At 42.7% G+C, this 23,438-nt stretch overlaps 2 protein-coding genes across 2 annotated transcripts; both read left to right on the top strand.

Annotated features, from left to right (window-relative positions):
* The first annotated feature begins 200 nt into the window (after positions 1–200).
* On the top strand, positions 201–14,390 carry LOC146670619 (odorant receptor 131-2-like). Its single transcript, XM_085408083.1, has 4 exons — positions 201–353; positions 603–1,345; positions 7,893–8,429; positions 14,381–14,390. Exons 1-4 carry the CDS (start codon positions 201–203, stop codon positions 14,388–14,390), a joined length of 1,443 nt encoding a protein of 480 aa, XP_085264209.1.
* A 1,730-nt stretch (positions 14,391–16,120) lies between these two features.
* On the top strand, positions 16,121–17,188 carry LOC146670618 (odorant receptor 131-2-like). The gene is made up of 2 exons (XM_085408082.1): positions 16,121–16,252; positions 16,409–17,188. The coding sequence occupies exons 1-2, from the start codon at positions 16,121–16,123 to the stop codon at positions 17,186–17,188; spliced, it is 912 nt and encodes a 303-aa protein (XP_085264208.1).
* Positions 17,189–23,438: the final 6,250 nt, after the last annotated feature.

Raw genomic sequence — 23,438 nt, 5'->3', positions numbered from 1 at the left:
AATTACTTTTGATGCTTGGATATGGTGTTTTATGGTTGGTGTAATAGTGTTGCAGAATATTTAAGATTTCTAAGATTATTATTGATCAGATAAGGAATGCTCATAGATATCAAAACTTTGCCGTGTTTTTAAAGTTAACACCGTCTGTGTTACAACCTGCCATAACAATCAATGATGTCTACAGGTTTTTTGGCCAACTCATGAACCTTTCAAATGCTGCCATGAATTTGACAACAGTTACGTATCGGGACCCGTTAAACATAGCTATTGTCAAGAATGTGATAACTGTGGTCCTCTGTATCGCCATCATCTATGTCAACGGCACCTTGCTGCACACATTCAAAAAACATGAGGTCTGTATCCTGCTCATAAATTTTGCATCTATTTATTACATCCATTTAGAACTAGATACTAGACGACAGAATGTGATATATTCTGCACGGTGAACATTCCATCGCGCAAAGAGACGTTGGAGTGACGTGTTTTAAATGATATTTTTGGACGTCCTAGTTTGGTCACTGAAGCAGTTGTTTTTTATCCACCGTTCAATGTTTAGTGGGATAATTCACCTTTCATGTTCTAAATCCTGTCCTTCTCTTCAGGTTTTCAACACAAATCCTCGTTACATCCTGTACATTCATCTGGTAATCAATGATATCCTCCTGCTCATAATGTTCACCCTCCTTCAAGTTCTCAGTTACGCCATTTTCACTCTTCACGTGCCCTTCTGTATTATTTTGCTAGTGATTGCCGTCATTTCCAGCCTTAACACTCCAATGACCCTCGCTGTGATGGCAGTAGAGTGTTATGTTGCCATATGCTTCCCTCTCCAGCACTCACAGATCTGTACAGTCAAAAATGTAACCGTTGTGATCACAGTGATATGGATGCTAAGTTCACTTTCAATTCTCCCAGATTTATTCACCATCTTGGCCACAGAATCCAGAGATTTCTTTCATTCAAGAGTCTTCTGCCTTTTGAAAACAACCTTCAGACCTCCTGAGCTAGAAAAGAAGAGAGATATATCCAACACTGTATTTCTGGTTATTGTTTGGCTCATCCTTGTCTACACATATTTCAGAATCCTTTTCGCTGCACAGGCAGCTGCTGCAAACGCCAGGAAAGCAAGAAACACTGTACTGCTGCACGGCTTCCAGCTGCTGCTGTGCATGCTCAACTACGTGTATGATTTGCTGCTGAATGGTTTGACATCCTTGTTTCCAAAAGGAGTCCTGACTATCCGCTACACAGTCTCAATACTAATACATGTTCTGCCTCGAATCATCAGTCCAGTTGTTTATGGGATACGAGATAAGATGTTCAGAAAGTACCTGAAAAAATACTTGTTTCATACAAAAAAATGCTAATGCTTTTGTACACAGGTAACCCAGACAAGACATTGTTGACGTTACACATTTATCAATTTCTCTTAATTTTATTACCATTTACTTTTAGATACAGACTAAGTAGAAGTAATGGGAGTAGTGAAATTCACTTTATGTTTCTCATATCATCCTGACTTACAATTTTTTTGATCTTTCTAAACTCTCATTCACAGTGAAACAGTGTTCTGTTAGTCTCTGCATTTTGAAGCTGTAGGCAGAAATACTGTAACTTCCTGTTTGTATCACAAAGGAGAAAACTGCAGTAACCTAACCTACAGCAAATAAAAACATATTTTCATGAGTTTTCAGAATTTGGTGTTATTGGATTCATTTTAGGTGCTCAGTGTTTAGTGTAATATGTTCCAAAGTAACATGCTACTTCATTGACAGTCCGTTTTTCCATAAAGAATTACTGTGCTAAATTGAAAAATGGTATAGCAGTTTATTCATGCAGGCCCATATGACAGAGAATGTGCATCTTCTTTTTGTTTTCATATTTTCATTTATATGTAATTGTGTTGTGGTTTGCAGTGTTTTGTGTTGTTTTACTTAAAATTTGTTTAAAAGGAAAAAGCTGAAAATTTAAATAGCTAAAAGTTGAACTGCGAATAGTTGGTTTTTGTAATATATGATTTATTTATTACATTTTATGTGGAGAGAATAAATAAAAGTAGATTTAAGGTGGACCCTAGAGACAAAGCACGTACAAACTCCAAAACATGTACAAAACACAACAGAAGTGCTCCAGGATGCAGGCGAAGTGTTGAGCTTTTGTTACCTAGTGGCTACACAAGCCAGCAAGTACCAACGACCGGATCGCAAGTTCGATTCCTGCCTGGGGCGTCTGTATCCAGTAAGGGTCCTAAGGCTAGACCCCCTATGCTAAGCAAGCCTACCGCAGACATGAGCAAGACAGATAAATATGAAGGCATGCCGGCTCGGACGTCGCCCGGATCAACAAGGTACCGCGCCAGGTGTTGAGGAACCAGGGCACCCTGACGAAAAGTGGGCTACTGGAACAAGAAGGCATCGGTGGGCAAGAGATGAAAACAGGGCGTTGTTGGAATGCTACTACGCAAGTAACCCCGGCGGAAGGGGCTACATGAATAGGATGCGGGACCTATGGATTCTTCGATATCCAACATCCACAATGACGGCGAAACAACTAGTTGGTTTTTGTAATATATGATTTATTTATTACATTTTATGTGGAGAGAATAAATAAAAGTAGATTTACGGTGGCCCCTAGAGACAAAGCACGTACAAACTCCAAAACATGTAAAAACTCCAAAACATGTAAAAACTCCAAAACATGTAAAAACTCCAAAACACGTACAAAACACAACAGAAGTGCTCCAGGATGCAGGCGAAGTGTTGAGCTTTTGTTACCTAGTGGTTACACAAGCCAGCAAGTACCAACGACCGGATTTGGTGTGTGGTGGTAACAGGTAAATGAACTTTTTTTTTAAAATCATTTGAATATATATGAGTGAATATATATGAGTGGTATGAGTGGTATATATATTAGAGATGGCACGATACCACTTTTTTATGTCCGATACCGATATCATAAATTTGGATATCTGCCGATACCGATATGAATCCGATATAGTGTTTTTTAATCAACAAAACTGTTTTTTTTTAAATATCTTGCTGCATTTTGTATAAGTTCATACTCAAGTTTAAAACAACAACTACACTAAAGCTATTCTGTTATACCTATATGCAAAAGAAAAATATTTCATAGTTCAGCAATACTGATCAATCTAATAAACTTAAACCTACACCATCCTCCCTAATCTGGTATTTTAAAGAGTACTTAGCGTAAATATTAAGCAACCTAACTAATAGGGTTCCAACTAGGGCTGCTCAATTAATCGAATTTTAATCACGATTACAATCTGGGCTTTCAACGATCATTAAAAATGACTGAGCCGATTATTAGCCCCTCCCTCATTTATCCGCGACACGTTAAAGGCCGGTCCGTGAAAATATTGTTGGGCATAAACCGTCCGTGGCGCAAAAAAGGTTGGAGACCGCTGATTAAGAGGACCCGAGGGAAGCTCGGAAAGCTAAGCAGAAGTTATTTGGAGAGGAGAGTGACTGAAAAGACAGGTAAAAAAAAAAACTTCAGTGGTGTTGCACACTATTTTATATTATTTTTAAAAGTCATTGTTAACCCTTTAAATCCGGTCAGAGCAGCATGCTCCGTTTTGTGTAACTATTTTTAAATCCCTGTAGAACCTGAACCGCGTAAGCTAGCGCAATAATTTGTTTGCATATGAAACCAGAGGAGTTGTACTTACATCTTATGCCATCAGCTTGTCCTCGGTCACGGTTTCCTTCCACATAAAGCTTTGCAAAAATTGCATAAAAAGCGCTTGCAGGAACAAAAACATAATATTCCAGAAACAGGCTTTGCCGATCCGATCAGCTGTTCATAACACTTCCCACATTGAAAAAGTCGTCAGCGCGAACTATCACATGTCCGCCATTTCCTGGCCGAAACCAGAAGTGATGTCATTTTTGCGGAAATGTAGTTTTTTACTTGTAGGCCTTAAAAACCTATACTGGTCATGTTTGACTTTTCTGAATAGTTTCTGGGATGCTTAGAACTCAAATTGCACTGCTGGAAATATTTTATTTTGATGCACCTGCTGTTTTCTTTGCAAATTTGCCTCATAGGATTGTTTTTTCGTTTTTCCTGCAGTATATAAAAATTGGTGTATATCCAAAATAAAACTATGAAGACACTCACAATAAGTTTCCTGTTGTTGTAAACTATTTTTTGCAACTTTTTTGTATTTAAAGTTTTGAGGGATAAGCCTCTTAAATTTCTCCAAGTAGAAATATATGTAAAAAAAAAAAAACGATTTTCAATTTTCTTGTAGTTTATTGCACTTTTTTGCAATTAATGTAGTTACTATGGACTTAATGCATACATATTATTAAAATATGGGCTATAACAGTTGTATAGCAACTTGAAATGCTCCCACAAATGGCACTACAACATGTAAAAATATAATATAAGCTCTGGCGGACTTGGTTCTATAGTAGGTCTTAAAGGGTTAAATAAATATCGTCAAATAATCGAGATCTCAATTTCAGTGAAAATAATCGTGATTATCATTTTTGCTATAATCGAGCAGCCCTAGTTCCAACTCCCAGCAACAACAAAAATAAATAAATAAAAAATAGGGAACCACCCCTCACACTCCACCTCATGATGCTTAATCAACGTAATCAACCTTAATTTGATACAGTGTGAAAAAAAAATGCACAGAAATCAATTATTTTTCAAGAAATATTAAATAGATTCAACATCTTTCTTCAACAAAATTGCAGACTGCACAGATGGTACCTTCCCAAAGGAAAAAGTACTATAGCTTACTAGGGTATATATATTAGACTTAATAGTTACTATATACAGTAATTGACTTCTATTCATTTTACATCAAATTAAAACTTTGGGTGTAAGATTCGGATAATTATTTATTAAAAGCTAGACATTTTAAATGAGAATAAGAAAGAAAAGTATGTCTTTGTGCCCCCTTTTCCCTGTTAATGCCCTATCGGCCCCCCTGGCTAAACTTTGCTAGATCCGCCCCTGCACAGTTACCAGCTGTCAGCTACATAGAAAAAGATCCTGGAGTAGAAAGAAATATTAAATACATTCTAATAACAGCTGATCAAGCTTAAACGTGCTGCTGTTGTTCAGCCGCTGGTTTCCTCTTTCTGGTGCAAAGTGGGCCAAAAGCAAACAAGAGACACGGACTCACGACAGAAAAGCCGATCATCTGATCATTAAGCAGTTTCATGATTGAAGTAGCAGCCAGAAGAGGCAGTCGCTCCATATATCGCTTGTTAAGCTTAACGCAGGAATGCTTTACAAACATTCAGAGATGGACTTACACACTTGCTTTACTTCTCTCGGGGATAACTTTGTCGGAGATGAAATGCCGGGTTGCTAGCGAAGCTCCAAATGCTATCCAGACCACCGACAGGTCCCGCATGCCACAGCCGCTCTATCACGTGATGCATACTGCTCCGACGTGCTAACGTTCTGAGGTGAGTTACGGCGTGTTGCAAGTTTTGTGAGGTGCTTTCGTGATATTTAATGGATTGGATTACATTTTTTATTTTTCTCCGATATCCGATCCAGTAATTTAGGTCAGTATTGGACCGATACCGATACGTAATATCGGATCGGTCCATCTCTAATATATATATATATATATATATATATATATATATATATATATATATATATATATATATATATATATATATATATATATATATATCGCTATCCAGCGTAGTGGTTAGACTACACGCCTTTGGAACACAGGATCGCAAGTTCGATTCCTGCCTGGGGAGTCTGTATCCAGTAAGGGTCCTAAGGCTAGACCCCCTATGCTAAGCAAGCCTACCGCAGACATGAGCAAGACAGATAAATATGAAGGCATGCCGGCTCGGACGTCGCCCGGATCAACAAGGTCCGCGTCAGGTGTTGAGGAACCAGGGCACCCTGACGAAAAGTGGGCTACTGGAACAAGAAGGCATCGGTGGGCAAGAGACGAAAACAGGGTGTTGTTTGAATGCTACTACGCAAGTAACCCCGGCGGAAGGGGCTACATGAATAGGATGAGTGACCTATGGATTCTTCGATACCCAACATCCACAATCACAGCGAAACAACTAGTAGCTCAGTGTTCCAACATTCGAAAGAAGGGACTGCTCTCACAGCTAGAGATTGACGAGGTACAACACAAATGCTACGGCAAGGAGGAGTCAGGACGCCAGGTCAGGGGGGAGATATCATCACCCCCACCCGAGATTGGGTACATAGCCCCAAGTGCGATAGGAGAAGGATCGTTGAGTGTGAGAGGAACTGACCTGAAAAATAGGATCATGGCCAAGCTTGAAACCTGGATCCCCCGTAGCCGGTTACCAAGATTAGGAGAAGTACCCTCAGAAGGTCTGCTAGATGATGCTAATGCAGCGCTACGGACAATACCTACAACCACGATTACCGACACTAACAAGCTGATCTACAATACGGCAGCAGTGATCAGTGAGATGCTTGGCTACAAGTTGAACAGCCACAAGGAGCAGTACCCTCCATGGAGAAGGAGGCTAGAGGGCAAGATCAAAGTAGCACAGAGGGAGGTTAGCCAACTAACGGAGTTGCAGAAAGGTGTGACGAATAAGGTGCCTAAGAAATACAGCAAGCTGTCCATACCTGAGGCCTTGGAAACTGCCAAGCAAAGACTCACAGCCTTGGCCAGCCACTTGAGGAGGTACAGGAGAGATAGAAGGCAGTAGAATAAACCAGCTGTTCTCCACAGAACCAGCAAAGGTGTACTCTCAGTGGCAAGGGAACAATAATAATAATAAGAGAACAGCACCACCAAGGCTGGAGACGGAGCAATACTGGAAGAGCATATGGGAGAAGGACGCAACCCATAACGGCAATGCTCAGTGGCTAGTGGATCTGAGGGCAGACCACAGCGACCTCCCTGAACAGGGTCCAGTAACCATCACAGTGGCAGATATCCAAGAAAGGGTCTCCAGTATGAAGAGTTGGACAGCACCAGGGCCAGACATGGTTCACGCCTACTGGCTAAAGAAGCTGACTGCACCCCATGAGCGTCTGGCAGCGTCTAGACGGTCCTGATCCCCAAGGACCCCAAGAAGGGACCGGTCCCCTCCGACTACCGACCAATAACCTGCCTCAGTACTACATGGAAGCTCCTGTCAGGCATCATATCGGCTAAGATGAACAGGCACATGGGTCAATACATGAGCGGGACACAGAAAGGAATTGGCAAGAATACCAGAGGCGCAAAGCACCAGCTACTGGTAGACAGAACAGTCAGCCGAGACTGCAAGACCAGACTGACCAACCTGTGCACTGCCTGGATTGATTACAAGAAGGCCTATGACTCAATGCCCCACAGCTGGATACTGGAATGCTTAGAATTGTACAAGATCAATGGGACCCTAAGAGCCTTCATCAGGAACTCAATGGGGATGTGGCGTACAACACTAGAGGCCAACTCCAAGCCCATAGCACAAGTCACCATCAAGTGCGGGATCTACCAAGGAGATGCTCTGTCCCCACTGCTGTTCTGTATAGGCCTGAACCCCCTCAGTGAGATCATTAACAAGACTGGCTACGGATACCGACTACGGAACGGAGCAGTTGTCATCCATGTACAGGAGGTGGCTGACATCAAGCTGTATGCCAAGAGTGAACGAGACATCGATTCACTGATCCACACTACCAGGCTATACAGCAATGACATTGGAATGTCGTTCGGATTGGAGAAGTGTAGTCGGATGGTAACAAAGAGAGGGAAGGTAGTCAGAACTGAGGGGATTGAACTACCAGACTGGACTGAAAGACAACACAGAGGCACTAATCATGGCAGCACAAGAACAAGCTCTGAGTACAAGATCCATAGAGGCTGGGGTCTATCACACCAGGCAAGACCCCAGGTGCAGGTTGTGTAAAGATGCCCCAGAGACAATCCAGCACATAACAGCAGGGTGCAAGATGCTAGCAGGCAAGGCATACATGGAACACCATAACCAAGTGGCCGGCATAGTGTACAGGAACATCTGTGCCGAGTATAACCTGGAAGTCCCGAGGTCAAAATGGGAGATGCCCCCAAGGGTGGTGGAGAATGACCGAGCTAAGATCCTGTGGGACTTCCAGATACAGACGGACAAAATGGTGGTGGCTAACCAACCGGACATAGTGGTGGTAGACAAACAGAAGAAGACGGACGTAGTGATCGATGTAGCGGTTCCGAATGACAGCAATATCAGGAAGAAGGAGAACGAGAAGCTGGAGAAATACCAAGGGCTCAGAGAAGAGCTCGAGAGGATGTGGAGGGTGAAGGTAACGGTGGTCCCCGTGGTAATCGGAGCACTAGGTGCGGTGACTCCCAAGCTAGGCGAGTGGCTCCAGCAGATCCCGGGAATAACATCGGAGATCTCTGTCCAGAAGAGCGCAGTCCTGGGAAAAGCTAAGATACTGTGTGACCCTCAAGCTCCCAGGCCTCTGGTAGAGGACCCGAGCTTGAAGGATAAACCGCCCGCAGGGGCGTGCTGGGTGTTTATATATATGAGCTGGCTCTTTTTAGTGAGCCGAGCTGAAAGAGCCGGTTCTCTAAAAAGAGCCGGAAATCCCATCACTAGTCTTTAATAGATTTTGATATAATACTGTTCAAACATGATCTCAGATTCCCAAGTGAAAAACATAACATGCTGCAAGTGTGTTGACTAAAGATTATATTCAAGAACATATATCTTTAAAAATATTTTAAGTATGAAGCTATAGTTTCATAGCAAATATTGCATATGTCTATGCCAGGGTGCTGGAAAGGAGAGTTCGTCCGTTAGTTGAACCTCGGATACAGGAGGAACAATGCGGTTTTCGTCCTGGTCGCGGAATACTGGACCAGCTCTTTATCCTCTCCAGGATACTTGAGGGTGCATGGGAGTTTGCCCAACCAGTCTACATGTGTTTTGTGGACTTGGAGAAGGCATTCGACCGTGTCCCTCGGGGTGTCCTGTGGGAGGTGTTGCGGGAATATGGGGTGTCTGGCCCATTGCTACGGGCCATTCGATCCCTATACAACCGTTGCAAGAGCTTGGTTCGCATTGCCGCCAATAAGTCAGACTCGTTCCCAGTGGGTGATGGGCTCCGCCAGGGCTGCCCTTTGTCTCCGGTTCTGTTCATAATTTTTATGGACAGAATTTCTAGGCGCAGCCAAGTGGCGGAGGGCTTTCGCTTTGGTGGCCTCAGAATCTCATCTCTGATTTTTGCAGATGATGTGGTTCTGTTGGCTTCATCGGGTGAGGGCCTCCAGCTCGCACTGGAACGGTTCTCAGCCGAGTGTGAAGCAGCTGGAATGAGGATCAGCACCTCCAAATCTGAGGCCATGGTTCTCAGCCGGAAAAGGGTGGAGTGCCCACTCCGGGTCGGGGATGAGTTCCTGCCCCAAGTGGAGGAGTTCAAGTATCTTGGGGTCTTGTTCGTGAGTGATGGGAGAAGGGAGCCGGAGATCGACAGACGGATTGGGGCTGCAGCTGCAGTAATGCGGACGCTGCACCGGTCCGTCGTGGTGAAGAGGGAGCTGAGTGTAAAAGCGAAGCTCTCAATTTACCGGTCGATCTACGTCCCTACCCTCACCTATGGCCACGAGCTGTGGGTAGTGACCGAAAGAACGAGATCGCGGATACAAGCGGCAGAAATGAGCTTCCTCCGATGGGTGGCTGGCCTCTCCCTTAGAGATAGGCTGAGAAGTTCGGCCATCCGGGAGGGGCTCAGAGTAGAGCAGTTGCTGCTCCACATCGAAAGGAGCCAGCTGAGGTGGTTCGGGCATCTGACAAGGATGCCCCCTGGGCGCCTCCTGGGTGAGGTGTTCCAGGCATGTCCCACCGGGAGGAGGCCCCGGGGCAGACCCAGGACACGCCGGAGAGATTATATCTCTCGGCTGGCCTGGGAACGCCTTGGTATTCCCCCGGATAAGCTGGAGGAGGTGGCTGGGGAGAGGGAGGTCTGGGCCTCTTTGCTTAGGCTGCTGCCCCCGCAACCCGGTCCCGGATAAAGCGGATGAAGATGGATGGATGGATGGATGGATGGATGGATATTGCATATGTCCAAAATTTTGAATGTAATTTTTTTAAACCCATCAGAAATGATTGTGCAGAAATTGTTCTGAAAATTTGATGATTTGAAATGGAATGACCCTTATGTTAACTGATAATTGCAGTGGTGTGAAAAATAGTTTGCCCCCTTTTGCGTGCATTTAATTCAATTCAATTTTGCCTCAAGGTGCTTTGAATTCTAATGTAAACACTCTACAACATAGGTGTCAAACTCTGGCCCGTGGGCCAAATTTGGCCCGCAGCCTAATTACATTTGGCCCGTGAAGCCATACCGAATTACTATTAGAGCTGGCCTACTGGTATTATACAGCTAATATTTATATTTTTTAGTATTAAGCTTTGCTTGTTCCATATTCAGTTTTCCAGCGAAACTTATTTGAGTCCATAAGAAAAGATTCATTCTTATATCTGGAGGAAGATTTTTTTTTCAATAAATATTAAAGTTAGCCCGCGACTTTGTTCCAGTTTTGAATTTTGGCCCACTGTGTATTTGAGTTTGACACCCCTGCTCTACAATAATAAAAAGACAACAGAGCAAACCCCACAAATCATATGACCCCCTATGAGCTAGCAACAGGAAGAAACCTCCAGCAGAACCAGGCTCAGGAAGGGACGGTACACATTGTTTAATATGTGCATTGAAGGACATTTCGTGGTCAAAAATGACTCCAAAGTTCCTCACAGTGTCTCTGGAGACCAAGGTAATGCCATCCAGAGTAGATATCTGGTTAGTAGGGGTGCAACGATATTCGTATCGATATTGAACCGTTCAATACAATGCTTTCGGTTCGGTACGCATATGTATCGAACAATACAACATTTGTAATTTATTTTATCAATTTTCCTTCTGACGATGCTGTCTGTGTTGAGCGCTCAGTGAATCTGTGTTCGACTACTCCGCCTAGGCTGCACTGTCGAGCGCAGATCCACTGAGCGCTCAACACAGACAGCATCGTCAGAAGGAAGAGCGCAGGGCAAGTTAGCGAGACAGAAGTTAAGCTCTCCTTGCAACAGGCAAATTGAACGTCATTCAGATCTGGCGTTTGGAATTATTTTGGTTTTTATGTGACGTATGACCCTGAAGGTAAGCGAGTCATGGACTAAAGTAAAACAGTATGTTGAATGTGCCATGCAATGCTCAATTACATTGGTGTGAACTAGTGTGTTAGCACAGTTAGCTCGTTAACGTGTTGGCCGTCTAGCCCCATGCACGGAGTGATCGGCGGTAGCTCGTTAACGGAGATTTGCCGTGTTGTGGCGTTAAGGTCATTTCAACGAGATTAACCTGAAAGCACTAGCGGGAACACAACGAATATGACTGCACATTTACGCCGACATCATCCTAGTGCAAAGACAAGTGGAAGCAGACAAAAAAAAGCAAGCATGCTACTAACTTTAGCCGAGTCATTTAGACAGCTGTTAGCACATGATTCTCCTTATGCTGCTGAGAATATAGCCCAGAAGAAGCGGATAGTATAGCTTTTATTTTGGAAAGAGACATTTCTCTGTAATAAACTCTCTTTTCCAAAGATGAGTGATTCCTCAATCAGATACAGGGCTTGCAATATCGCTAGCCCGACGTCCTGGAGCTAGCGATTTTTTCAGTCGGGCTACCAAAATCTATCTCTTCCCTGCCCGTCGGGCTATTGTAGGAAGGAAAAATATATGTCAATGCTTTTGCATTCTTTCAGAAATGTAGCTGGGTAATTATGTCATTGGCATCGGTGAGCCACTGTCAATATGTGACATATTGAAGTTGCCTTTGAATTTGCGCTTGTTTTTTTGCTTTCACTTTGCAATCGTGCGAACTGTGTATAGAGAGCGACAGCACTGATCTGTGAGTGATGATAATTTGTGCACCAATTCCTCTGACATCGTCTTATTAATCGTTAGCTTACTGTGCAAACATGACAAGTGAAATCTCCCGCAGCAAGCTTAAACATGTGAGAGGTTGATCGTGCAGAGAATCGCTGAGCTTATGTGAGTGAGTGTGTAAAAGCATTTCAGTTCTGCTGAGCCAAATAAGACAGGTCAGGGTGAAGAAGTGACAGCCAAAGAAAAGCTTACCACAAAACGGAGAAGTTATGACAAATCAGACTATGAGGCAAAAAGAAAGTGCAGCTTTATGGTTTCATGGACAAAAGAATTTCTGTGGCTGCAATATGACGAGCTAAATAACCAGGGGTGCACATAAGTGGTCCGCAGGTGCGCATTCGCTGTCAAAATAAAAAACACGCACAAGGGTTAGGGTTAAATTTAAAAACTGTACTTTTGAGTTAAAATATATATTTATAATTTTAATAAATGACAAATTAAAAATGCATGAACATTTTTTTGTATCGAAAAAATATCGAATCGTGACACCAAAGTATCGAACCGAACCGAACCGTGAATTTTGTGTATCGTTGCACCCCTACTGGTTAGATACCATATTTCCAAGATTTTTAGGCCTGAGTACAATAACTCCAGTTTCATCTGAATTTAGAAGTAAAAAATGAGAGGCCATCCATGTCATTTTGTCTTTAAGCCATTCCTTAGGTTTAACCAATTGGTGTGCGTTATCTGGCTTCATGCATAGATAAACTGCATAGCAGTGAAAATAGATGCTACGCCCTGTAATGACATTGCCTAAAATAAACATGTATAAAGTAAACAGAACTAGTCCTAGCAGAGAACCCTGTGGAACTCCATAATCAACCTAAGTGTATGAAGTGGAGTCTGCAAATACATGAACAAATTGGACTCTATGAGATAGATAGGATTCAAACCACTGCAACAGAATCTCTTTAATACCTCCAGCACGATCACAAATTTAAATATTAGAAAAAAATCTTACTAGTAAACACAAGTAAAATATGCTAACCTTAACCCTAACGCTAAAAAGTGGATTGTAAAGAGCTGAAGCAGTATTTAAAATGTTTTCATTCACATTTGTGAATTTGTTAAGTTGCTAAGTTTTATCTAAACGCGTTCATGAGTCACACCTCACATAATGGGGCAACAGTTTGAGGCCTTCACTAAACCACACTCTCACCAAACTTTCTCACACACACAAAGGCCTTTGCTATTACTTGACTACCCTGTATTAGTAGCTGACCTGCTAGACAGATGTTTGACATGTGAGACGGTAACCACGTGAGTGCCTCTTCTGCGTTTTCTTGCATATAAATTCATAATATAATATTTTGCCTGTATATCAAATATTACCGTATTTCCCGGACTACAAAGCGCACCTGAATATTAGCCGCACAAGCTAAAATCAGGGGAAAATCCTGTTTTGTACATACATTAGCCGCACCTGACCAAAAGCCGCAGGTGTTTCAATGTTGACTTATCATATGTAAGAGAATATGCACAAAGGGAATTGTCAGGAAAGAGATGGCTGTTTGGAGACACACCCCTTTTATTAATATTTTGAAAAACAAGTTATGGGTACATATTTGCACATGTGCTGTGCTTCATAAATGAGTAACAAATGTAGTACATAACAGTAACCTACAGCACACCAGAAAAATAGATTCAGACTACCTTTTAGGCTCAGGTGCAGTGATACGGCTTTAACAAGAAGAAAAGTCAGTCATTCACCACCATCTTCCTGCACACTAAAACCACCAAAGTCCTCTTCTCCAGTGTCGGAAACGAACAGGCTCAGGATGGCTTCGTCATCCACTCTCAGCTTCTTTCCTTCGTTGTCACTTTCAAAACCAAAGAAATCCTCGGTGTCAGTGTCAGAGTCGAACACCCTCTGAAGGGCTGTGGCGGTGTCCTCCTCTTCATCATGCAGCAGTCCAGCCCTTTCGAAATCCGTTGGTGATCGTGGATGTTTTCACACTTTTCCACGCTGTCAGAATCCACCGGTGGAGTTGAGCACAACTGGCTTTTCGCAAGTTTATCGCCGCTCATCATCCACGACTCCCGCTGAACGCATAGCGCTACTTTGAAGTTTGTTTTTCGCGCTACTTGTACGGCACTATGTTGCCTGGCGGATGGACATGTGACCAACATACCACTCTTGAACCCCGATCCTTCCGCCAGGCAACGCAGTGCCGTACAACAGCGGAACAAACAAAACAAATCGTCTTACGATATGACAAAAATCATGGACAATCTATAGAAAAGCCGCACCTGACTAAAAGCCGCAGGGTTCAAAGCTTGTGCAAAAAGTAGCGGCTTATAGCCCGACAATTACGGTACTTCAGTTATAACTTCATGTTTACAAATGAACATTGTCTAGATCTTCTTCTATTTACTCTTATGAAATGAGAGTTATATGTGTGAACTTAAAAATTTTTCCCTGTGTGTCCCTGTTTTAGTGTTAATTGATTCGAAATTGGAAATAGGGCAACCTTTTGCACTAATGTGAGTGTTGTCTGTCTCTGCGTGTTAGCCCTGTAACAGACTGGTGGCCTGTTCAGGGTGTACCCTGCCCTGAAGACAGCTGGGATAGGCTCCAACGCCCCATGACCCTGAATAGGATGAGAGGATGGATGGACATGGTCCATAAGAAGTGTGATGCATTTAAAATAATGGTCATCATCAATCACCAGAAAATGAGAAAACTAGTTTATGGTAGGCTTTACAATGTAAGACAAAACTATGTAATAAACATATTATCAAAATTATATTTGTAAATTGATTTAAAAGCCATAGATTGTTTTGTGATAATAATATTTATGAGAGGACAAACAATGTCAGTATTAAAGTTTTCTCTGTTATATATTCCCTGAGAAGTGACATGCTGATGAATAACGTCAGGAGTGGGTCTCTGTCTCCTGAATCCCAACTGGAAGCTGGTTCCACAGAAGAGGGGCCTGAAAGCTGAAGGCTCTGCCTCCCATTCTACTTTCTACCTCCGTCCACATATGTGGACATCACATTTTGGGTTATTTAGACCAAAATAATCAATTTTGCTCTGCAAGGGCCTGATATCCAGGACATTATACTGCTACTGTTCTATCAAAATTTTAAACGAATATCCTCAGATGTGGCTCAGATTTTTTCTTAAAAACAAAAATAAGGTAAAAAAAAAATAAAGCTGGTAATTCTTTGTTTTTACATTTCTCCGGCCCCAATCAGCCCAAATATCAAAGAGAAATTAAAAATGCATGCCGTGGAGGTTAAAATACTCCAGGAATCACAAGTAAACCAGCAACCACCATGGTGTTGTTGAAATTTTCTCTCTCATGCCATGAAAACGATTGAAAGTTCAGGTTTGCTTTCATTATACCCTCCTTAGGTCATCAGTCACAACTGAAAAAAAGTATCTGGCAAAAGAAGTGGATTGTAAAGAGCTGTAGTAGAATTTTATTTAAGATTTCATTTATCTAAATTGGTTTGTTCAGTACTGCGTGTAAGCATCAGGACTTATGAAACGTAATGAGCTTTGGGTGTCCTCTAAGGCACACGCACTCTGAAGGCTCTCATGAAACCACGTGCACATGCACACACACAACCAGACCCCTTCACTATTACCTGACTAGTACCAGTACTCTATATTAGAAGTGACAATCTACCTGACTTACCAGACCTGTGTGGTATGAGATCATAACCAGGTGAGTGCCTGTTCTTAAATTGTTTGTGTGTAAAGAGATAAAACGATATCACATAATAACGATCTTTTTCATCATTGTGTTCACTTGATGTTTTTTTAAATGTTATGAAGTGTTACAGTATAAATAATATGTGTGCCTTACGAACCGTTGTTTTACTGTTTGCTGTTTTTCTTTCCTTGGCAACAGATTGGTAGGTTAAAAAATGACATTGTGCATAAAAATTAAACATATAACAGAAGGATCATCATCATTACCATTATGATTGGGCTTACAAGAAAAAAAAAAGCATATAATGAATACATATATGTATATTTATTTACTCTTCTGGCTTCTATTTGCTATTTTTCTTATTGAGAATAATGTTTCCAAGATAATCAGCCTTCAGTATTGAAGCTTTCCTATATTAATGTTTTATGTTATATGAACCTGAAATGCTGATGAATAAAGTGTCCAGTTTTTAGAAAACTTTTCAGACGTCTCAAGAACCGTTCAAATGCTGGTATGAATTCGACAACAGCGGTGTATCGGGACTCCTTAAGCACAGCCATCATCAAGAATCTGATTACCGTGGGTCTCTCTGTCTCCATCATCTACATCAACAGCAGCTTGGTGCACACATTCAAAAAACATGAGGTCTGTATTTTATTCATTCCTGATATTAATTTTGTAGAATTCAATACGTTTGGGATGTATGTGGGACATCGTATAATGTGATTTATTTCATGCATATTCTTAGGTGATCATCTGTAATGTACCTATAAGTCGTAACTATCCTGTCCTTCTCTTCAGGTTTTCAACACAAATCCTCGTTACATCCTGTACATTCATCTGGTAATCATTGATATCCTGCTGCTCATAATGTTCACCCTCCTTCAAGTCCTCAGTTACATCATTTTCACTCTTCCTGTCCCATTTTGCATCATTTTATTGTTGATTTCGATAATTTCCAGCCTTAACACTCCAATGACCCTTGCTGTGATGGCAGTAGAGTGTCATGTTGCCATATGCTTCCCTCTCCAGCACTCACAGATCTGTACAGTCAAAAATGTAACCGTTGTGATCACAGTGATATGGATGCTAAGTTCACTTACAATTCTGCCAGATTTATTCACCATCCTGGCCACAGAATCCAGAGATTTCTTTCATTCAAGAGTTTTCTGCCTTAGAGAAACTGTTTTCAGACTTCCTGAATTAGAAAAGAAGCGAACTATATCCAACATTGTATTTCTGGTTATTGTTTGGCTCACCCTTGTCTACACATATTTCAGAATCCTTTTCGCTGCACAGGCAGCTGCTGCAAACGCCAGGAAAGCAAGAAACACTGTACTGCTGCACGGCTTCCAGCTGCTGCTGTGCATGCTCACCTACGTGTATGATTTGCTGCTGAATGGTTTGACAAAGTTGTTCCCAAAAGGAGTACTGACTATTCGCTACACAGTCTCAGTATTCGTTCACGTTCTGCCTCGACTTGTTAGTCCACTTGTTTATGGGATACGAGACAAGGCATTCAGAAGATATCTGAGAAAATATCTGTTCTACTCACCAAAGGCTAATGTTAACAAAAGTTAAAAAACAATGCCAACAGCGCTTTTAATTTAAAATACTGAGATTGAGTAGTCTTTGTTTATCTTATTCTATTGTCCGTTTTTGTTTGCATATCTTTCTAATCTAATGTCACAGTGAATGTGTCGAACAGTAACTTTCACTATATGGCAATTTTATAAGACACTTTAGTGTTCGGAAAGACAAAAACTGAAGAATTCAACCAGAGAGCTGAAAATATGGACGGAAATAAAACTGGACAAAATGAAAGCAAAGTTAATAAAGATGGAAGAAAATGTTGCACAAAAAGGCAAAACAAAAGCCATCAACATAAGAAGTAGATATTACCAAAAGAACCAATGCAAAAAGAGTAAGTATGACTAAATAATACAGAAAACTGTTTTAAATATATACATTTTTAGGAGCAATGTGAAGGAACCCAAGAGCTCTAAAACAGTCAGCGGTGCTGTTGCCATACCAGGTGGTGATGCATCCAGTGAGGATGCTCTCAATGGCACAGTGATAGAAGGTCCTGAGGATGCGGGGGCTCATGCCAAATCTTTTCTTCTTTCTCAGGAGACTGAAAAGATTTGGCATGAGCCCCCGCATCCTCAGGACCTTCTATCACTGTGCCATTGAGAGCATCCTCACTGGATGCATCACCACCTGGTATGGCAACAGCACCGCCTACAACTGCAAAGCTCTCCAGCGAGTAGTGCGGTGCTCTGAACGGATAATTGGAGGTGAGCTTCCCTCCCTCCAAGACATCTACAGGAAGCGCTGCCTGAGGAAAGCGGGGAGGATCATCAAGGACTCCAGTCACCCCAGCCATAAACTGTTCAGACTGCTTCCATCAGGAAGGAGGTTCTGCAGCATCCGGTCCCGTACCAGCAGACTGAGAGACAGCTTCTTCCATCAGGCCATCAGACTGCTGAACACGTCATAGACACCTCAGCTTCACTACTGGAACTTCAACATTATGCACTACACACTGTATATAAATGCCACTTGTTTTGCACATATTCAACTCTGTATATTTTTATATATTTTATTTTATTGTTTACTCTATTTAATTGTAAAGATGTGTATACACACACACACACACACGTAGAAAAACATTTAGTATACATCCAGAAATGCATATACTATTATATATTGTAAATATATTTATTAGTTTCAGATGTAGCCATTCTTGTATTTTGCTTGTTTATGTTATTGTATTCTGCACACCTCTGTTGCTTGTGAAGCTCGCACACAAGAATTTCACTCACATGTGCTGTACCAATGTACCTGCACATGTGATGTGACAATAAAAGTGATTTGATTTGAAGCACCCACCAGATGTCAGTAGAGCCCAGCCAGGATTTTTCAAGCCAATATTTGGTGACTTAAAAATGGTAAAACGTTATTTCAGAGTCTTTCCTGACATTTCTTATGTGCAGTTATTTATCATATTATCTATATTTAAACGAGTTGAATGCAGTGATTTTTTCCTTGATAAAATAAGATCCAAAATACATTCTTCTGAGTTTAAGAGTTTCTCTTTAATTAACTAATACATTCCAAGTTATATTTTTAAATGACTTAATGCATTAAGGTAAAAACACTAAGGTTTACAGAATGGAAAGTTCTTCAGCATTAGTGTGGTGCTCATAAAAATAGCAGCATGTTGATTGATGCTAATGACACCTACCTTAATGTGCCATTACATTCTTTTCTTGAGAAGTGCATGATCTGTAGTCTGCTTTATTTCTTGTCAGAGTCATAGTACTTATGTAAATGTGTTGTTTCTTATTAGAGATCAACTAAAGCCATCTTCTTCTAAAACCATCTTCAGTCTTCTGTAGATGAGGCTTTTTAAAACCATTTTTCATTATTCATGTACAAATGATCCTCATTATTTATGTCTTTGCCATAGTCCATCCTGGGCCTGGACTACAAGGACAGTTTAAGGAGCTTGGAAAGAAAAGCATCCAGACTTCTGTAAGTTTCTTGAAGACGTTTCATCCAAGAAGTGTATTCAGTTCTAAGAGCAATCCCAGAGGCCCAGATTTTTAAGGGCTATTGGGAGTTTCCTTAAGAGGGTCCTGAACCCCCTATTGATCCTCTGCCAAATCCCAAGAGCCTAGGATTGAAAACATGTGTGGGTCACAATCAGCCAAGGTTTCAGGTGAACCTATTGTGAAACATAGCCCCACTCTATCGAGTGACTTACTGAGGTCAAATGGCCCAGGATGTGAGTGGGCATTAAGGCATTTGGGCCATTCTCAAAATTGGATTGTAGATGGCAGAGAGTTGGTGTCGGAAGGCACACCTCTTTTCAAAGATAGTCATTCACAGTGGACATAGATGGGCTTTCCCTGCATGTGTGTGTTCCTCCTTTTTCCCTTCTGCCACAGTCCCAGAGGGAAAAGTCCTGATTACTCCAAGTTTGTGTTCCAGAGGGTAGTGGAAGTCAAAGAGTAGGTACTGGGCCATGTGTGTGAACGACTTAAAGATCCAGACACTTTTCTTTTCAAGCTCCTTAAACTATGATGACCTGGATGACTGAGAACCTTCACAAACATATAAAGAGATTTCAACATACCAAGAGTTTCCCCTCCATGTTCACATGAAAGACGTGGTCTTTCAGCATCTAACCAACCTAAAAATGGGAGTTTCTCAGTTCGTATTACTTTTAGTTCACAGGAAATGATCTCTAAGAGTGTTACCCACTCCAGAGATGTTATCAGATTCAGTTCAATTCAGTTCAGTGTTATTTATATAAAGTCACGTCCACATCCTCATTTTAGATTTGACAGCATTTTAGTAGGTAAAGGTGAATGGCTTGGACCTGAATTGAGCCGCGGCAGCAGGTCTCGAAGGAGACTGGCGGCAGCTCCCAGCCCTGGCAGATCCCCATGTACTAAATAGAAGTGAAGTAGTTACAGAATTGAAAAGGGGAGGAAGGGAGGGAGGTGCATGTAAACGAGAATGACAGCTTGCAGAACTGGGAGAACCTATATAGATGAAAGCCAGAAGGAGCGTGTTTGGAGCCGTGGTCCCAATTGCCTCTGGTCCTGCATCTGCTCCAGCTGGAGGGCCCGAGGAGCCCGTCCAGCCTCAAGTTTCATCAGCTGGGGGTTCGGGAGAACCCAGCCAGCCTCGAGTTTCGTTAGCTGGGGGTTTGGGTGAACCCAGCCAGCGTCCTGCCTCGTCAGCTGGAGGGCCTGAGAAGCCCGTCCAGCCTCATGCCACGTCTGCTGGAGGGTCCGAGGAGCCCACCCAGCATGACGCCTCGTTAGCTGAGGGTCCTGGAGGACCCAGCCAGCACATCCTCACATTTGCTGACGGTCCGGGGAAGTCTGTTCAGCCGTCACCTGCTGACTCATCCCCCGTGACTTCTCCATCATCGCCTGCAGTATTCACATCACCGCCTGCAGCCGTCCCGCTGCTGTCAGGTTCCGTGTCTTCATCCACGCCTGGTCCAGCCTCCGTGTTTTCATACACACCTGGTCCTGCTTCAGCTCCGTCTTCGTCTGGTCCTGCTTCCGTCCTTGGCCCCCTCCGCCCACCCTGGCCTGGTGCTTTGTGCTTTTTTGTTTAGGGCTGTAGGGAGCCAGCCCTTAGAGGGGGGGTACTGTCACGGTTCTGGGTCCGTTGGACCCAATATTTTGAGTTTATTATGTTTTGGTTTAATTTTGCATCATGGATTCTTGTTCTCTTGTTGTGGTTGTGATTAGTATTATTAGAGTTTCATGTTTCTGTTATCCATGTTTTAGGAATTGTGGTTTCATGTATAGTTCAGTTCCATGTGTCATTTTCTGTCTCTCTGTGTTGAGTCCGTGTCTCTGAGTTGTGATTCATGTTTCCTGTTTTATTGTGAAAGTCTTTGTCTTATGTTAATGTGTGCAACTTTGTTCCCTCTGTCTCGTTAGCCCTGATCTCTCCCAGCTGTGTCTCCCTCCTGTTGCCGATTCCCCCGTTGCTACCCTGTGTGTATAAAAGCCCTGTGTTTTCCCATGCTCGGTGTCGCGTCGTACCATCAGATTATGCCTGTGTGTTTTTTGGTCTCAGTGTTCAGGCCTCACTTCATGTTTTGTTTTCTTGCCAGCAATAAAGCTGAGGTTTTTGAGTTGCATTCCGTCTTCCGAGTCCTGCATTTGGATCCTCATCTCCACCTGCCCGCACACAGAGCCCTGACAAAAACCCACTGCATGTGGGGAAGAAACAAAACAAATAAGAATTTAAAAGAAAGTATAAGTTTAAGATATTAAGACCTAAAAAACACTCAATGATGAGCAAAACTGACAACACCTCATAGGTGACGAGTTGTGAATTTAGGACCCGTTTTAAAGTCCTTTTATTGGTTTTTAAACCTCTAAATGGTCTGGCACCTGTTTATTTGTCTGACTTGTTGAAGCCCCACGTCCCCACTCGTTCCTTTCGGTCAGCTGAGCAGTTGCTGCTTTCGGCCCCAAAGTCTCGGCTGAAACTTGGAGGAGACCGAACGTTCTCTGTTGCAGCGCCGATGCTTTGGAATAACCTTCCTCTCCATATTAGACAGGCTACATCAGTGCCAGTTTTAAGTCTTTATTAAAAACCTATTTTTATTCCCTGGCTTTTAACTCTGTGGGTAACTGACTTTTTTTTTATTGCTATTTCTGGTTTTATTACCATGTGCATATTAGTATTGTACAGCACTTTGGTCTACCAGGTGTGTTTTTATGGACAGGATTTCTAGGCGCAGCCAAGTGGTGGAGGGCTTTCGCTTTGGTGGCCTCAGAATCTCATCTCTGATTTTTGGGATGATGTGGTTCTGTTGGCTTCATCGGGTGAGGGCCTCCAGCTCGCACTGGAACGGTTCGCAGCCGAGTGTGAAGCAGCGGGAATGAGGATCAGCACCTCCAAATCTGAGGCCATGGTTCTCAGCCGGAAAAGGGTGGAGTGCCCACTCCGGGTCGGGGATGAGTTCCTGCCCCAAGTGGAGGAGTTCAAGTATCTCGGGGTCTTGTTCGCGAGTGATGGGAGAAGGGAGCCGGAGATCGACAGACGGATTGGGGCAGCAGCTGCAGTGATGCAGACGCTGCACCGGTCAGTCGTGGTGAAGAGGGAGCTGAGTGTAAAAGCTCAATTTACCGGTCGATCTACGTCCCTACCCTCACTTATGGCCACGAGCTGTGGGTAGTGACCGAAAGAACGAGATCGCGGATACAAGCGGCAGAAATGAGCTTCCTCCGAAGGGTGGCTGGCCTCTCCCTTAGAGATAGGGTGAGAAGTTCGGCCATCCGGGAGGGGCTCAGAGTAGAGCAGCTGCTGCTCCACATCGAAAGGAGCCAGCTGAGGTGGTTCGGGCATCTGACAAGGATGCCCCCTGGGCGCCTCCTGGGTGAGGTGTTCCAGGCATGTCCCACCGGGAGGAGGCCCCGTGGCAGACCCAGGACACGCTGGAGAGATTATATCTCTCGGCTGGCCTGGGAACGCCTTGGTGTTCCCCCGGATAAGCTGGAGGAGGTGGCTGGGGAGAGGGAGGTCTGGGCCTCTTTGCTTAGGCTGCTGCCCCCGCGACCCGGCCTCAGATAAAGCGGATGAAGATGAAGATGATGAAGAGAAAAAGAAAATATTGTCACCCAACATACCGTGTTTATAAAGGGAGAAACTCCACACCAGGAATGAAACCTTTTTTTAAAGCAGACTGTAAAACTGTCCTTTCAGGAAGTTGAAGTGAGAGTCTGTGGGGATCAACTCATTTTTGATGTGGCTCCAGTTTTTTGTTTTTTCTTCTGTGTTGAATTTTTTTCTTCATCCTGGAACTTTTTGTGCACCAGAAGTGGGCAAATATGCAAAATAATGATGCAACCAAACAGACTAAACAACCAATCACTGCATATAACATCATTTGGGATTATCCAATCTAACTCCAAACCTCTTGGCGAGGTGGAGGAAGCGAGCGGCCGGCGTGCAAACACTGGCATCTATATAAATTCCTCCCTACAATCTAATAGAGCATGTTGTTTGTGAGGGTAAGTACAATCTTTATTTAGTGTGTACTGTTACTGCATTACTGGACTGGAAATACTTTGCAGACTATAAATTACTGTGTTGTTGTTTGATATCCTTTTTTGCTATTTTCCATATTTGTTATATAATTTTAACTTTTTCTGGGGTTTTAATTTTAGATTTTTAGATTACAAGTGTTGTCTTAGCAGTTTTATTGCAGCTAGAACTGAAGTGAAGAAGTGTAATGAATGTAGTTTCCTGTAGTAACTTGTTTGGTGGAGGTTTGATTTTAACAAAG

The sequence above is a fragment of the Rhamphochromis longiceps genome, linkage group LG5, assembly GCF_057381845.1.
Source record: "Rhamphochromis longiceps isolate RC_006_pf linkage group LG5, R_longiceps_female_GT1.1, whole genome shotgun sequence".
NCBI lineage: Eukaryota > Metazoa > Chordata > Actinopteri > Cichliformes > Cichlidae > Rhamphochromis > Rhamphochromis longiceps.
The sequence above is the reverse complement of the archived record's forward strand: the minus strand, read 5'-3'. Positions and strand labels throughout refer to the sequence as shown.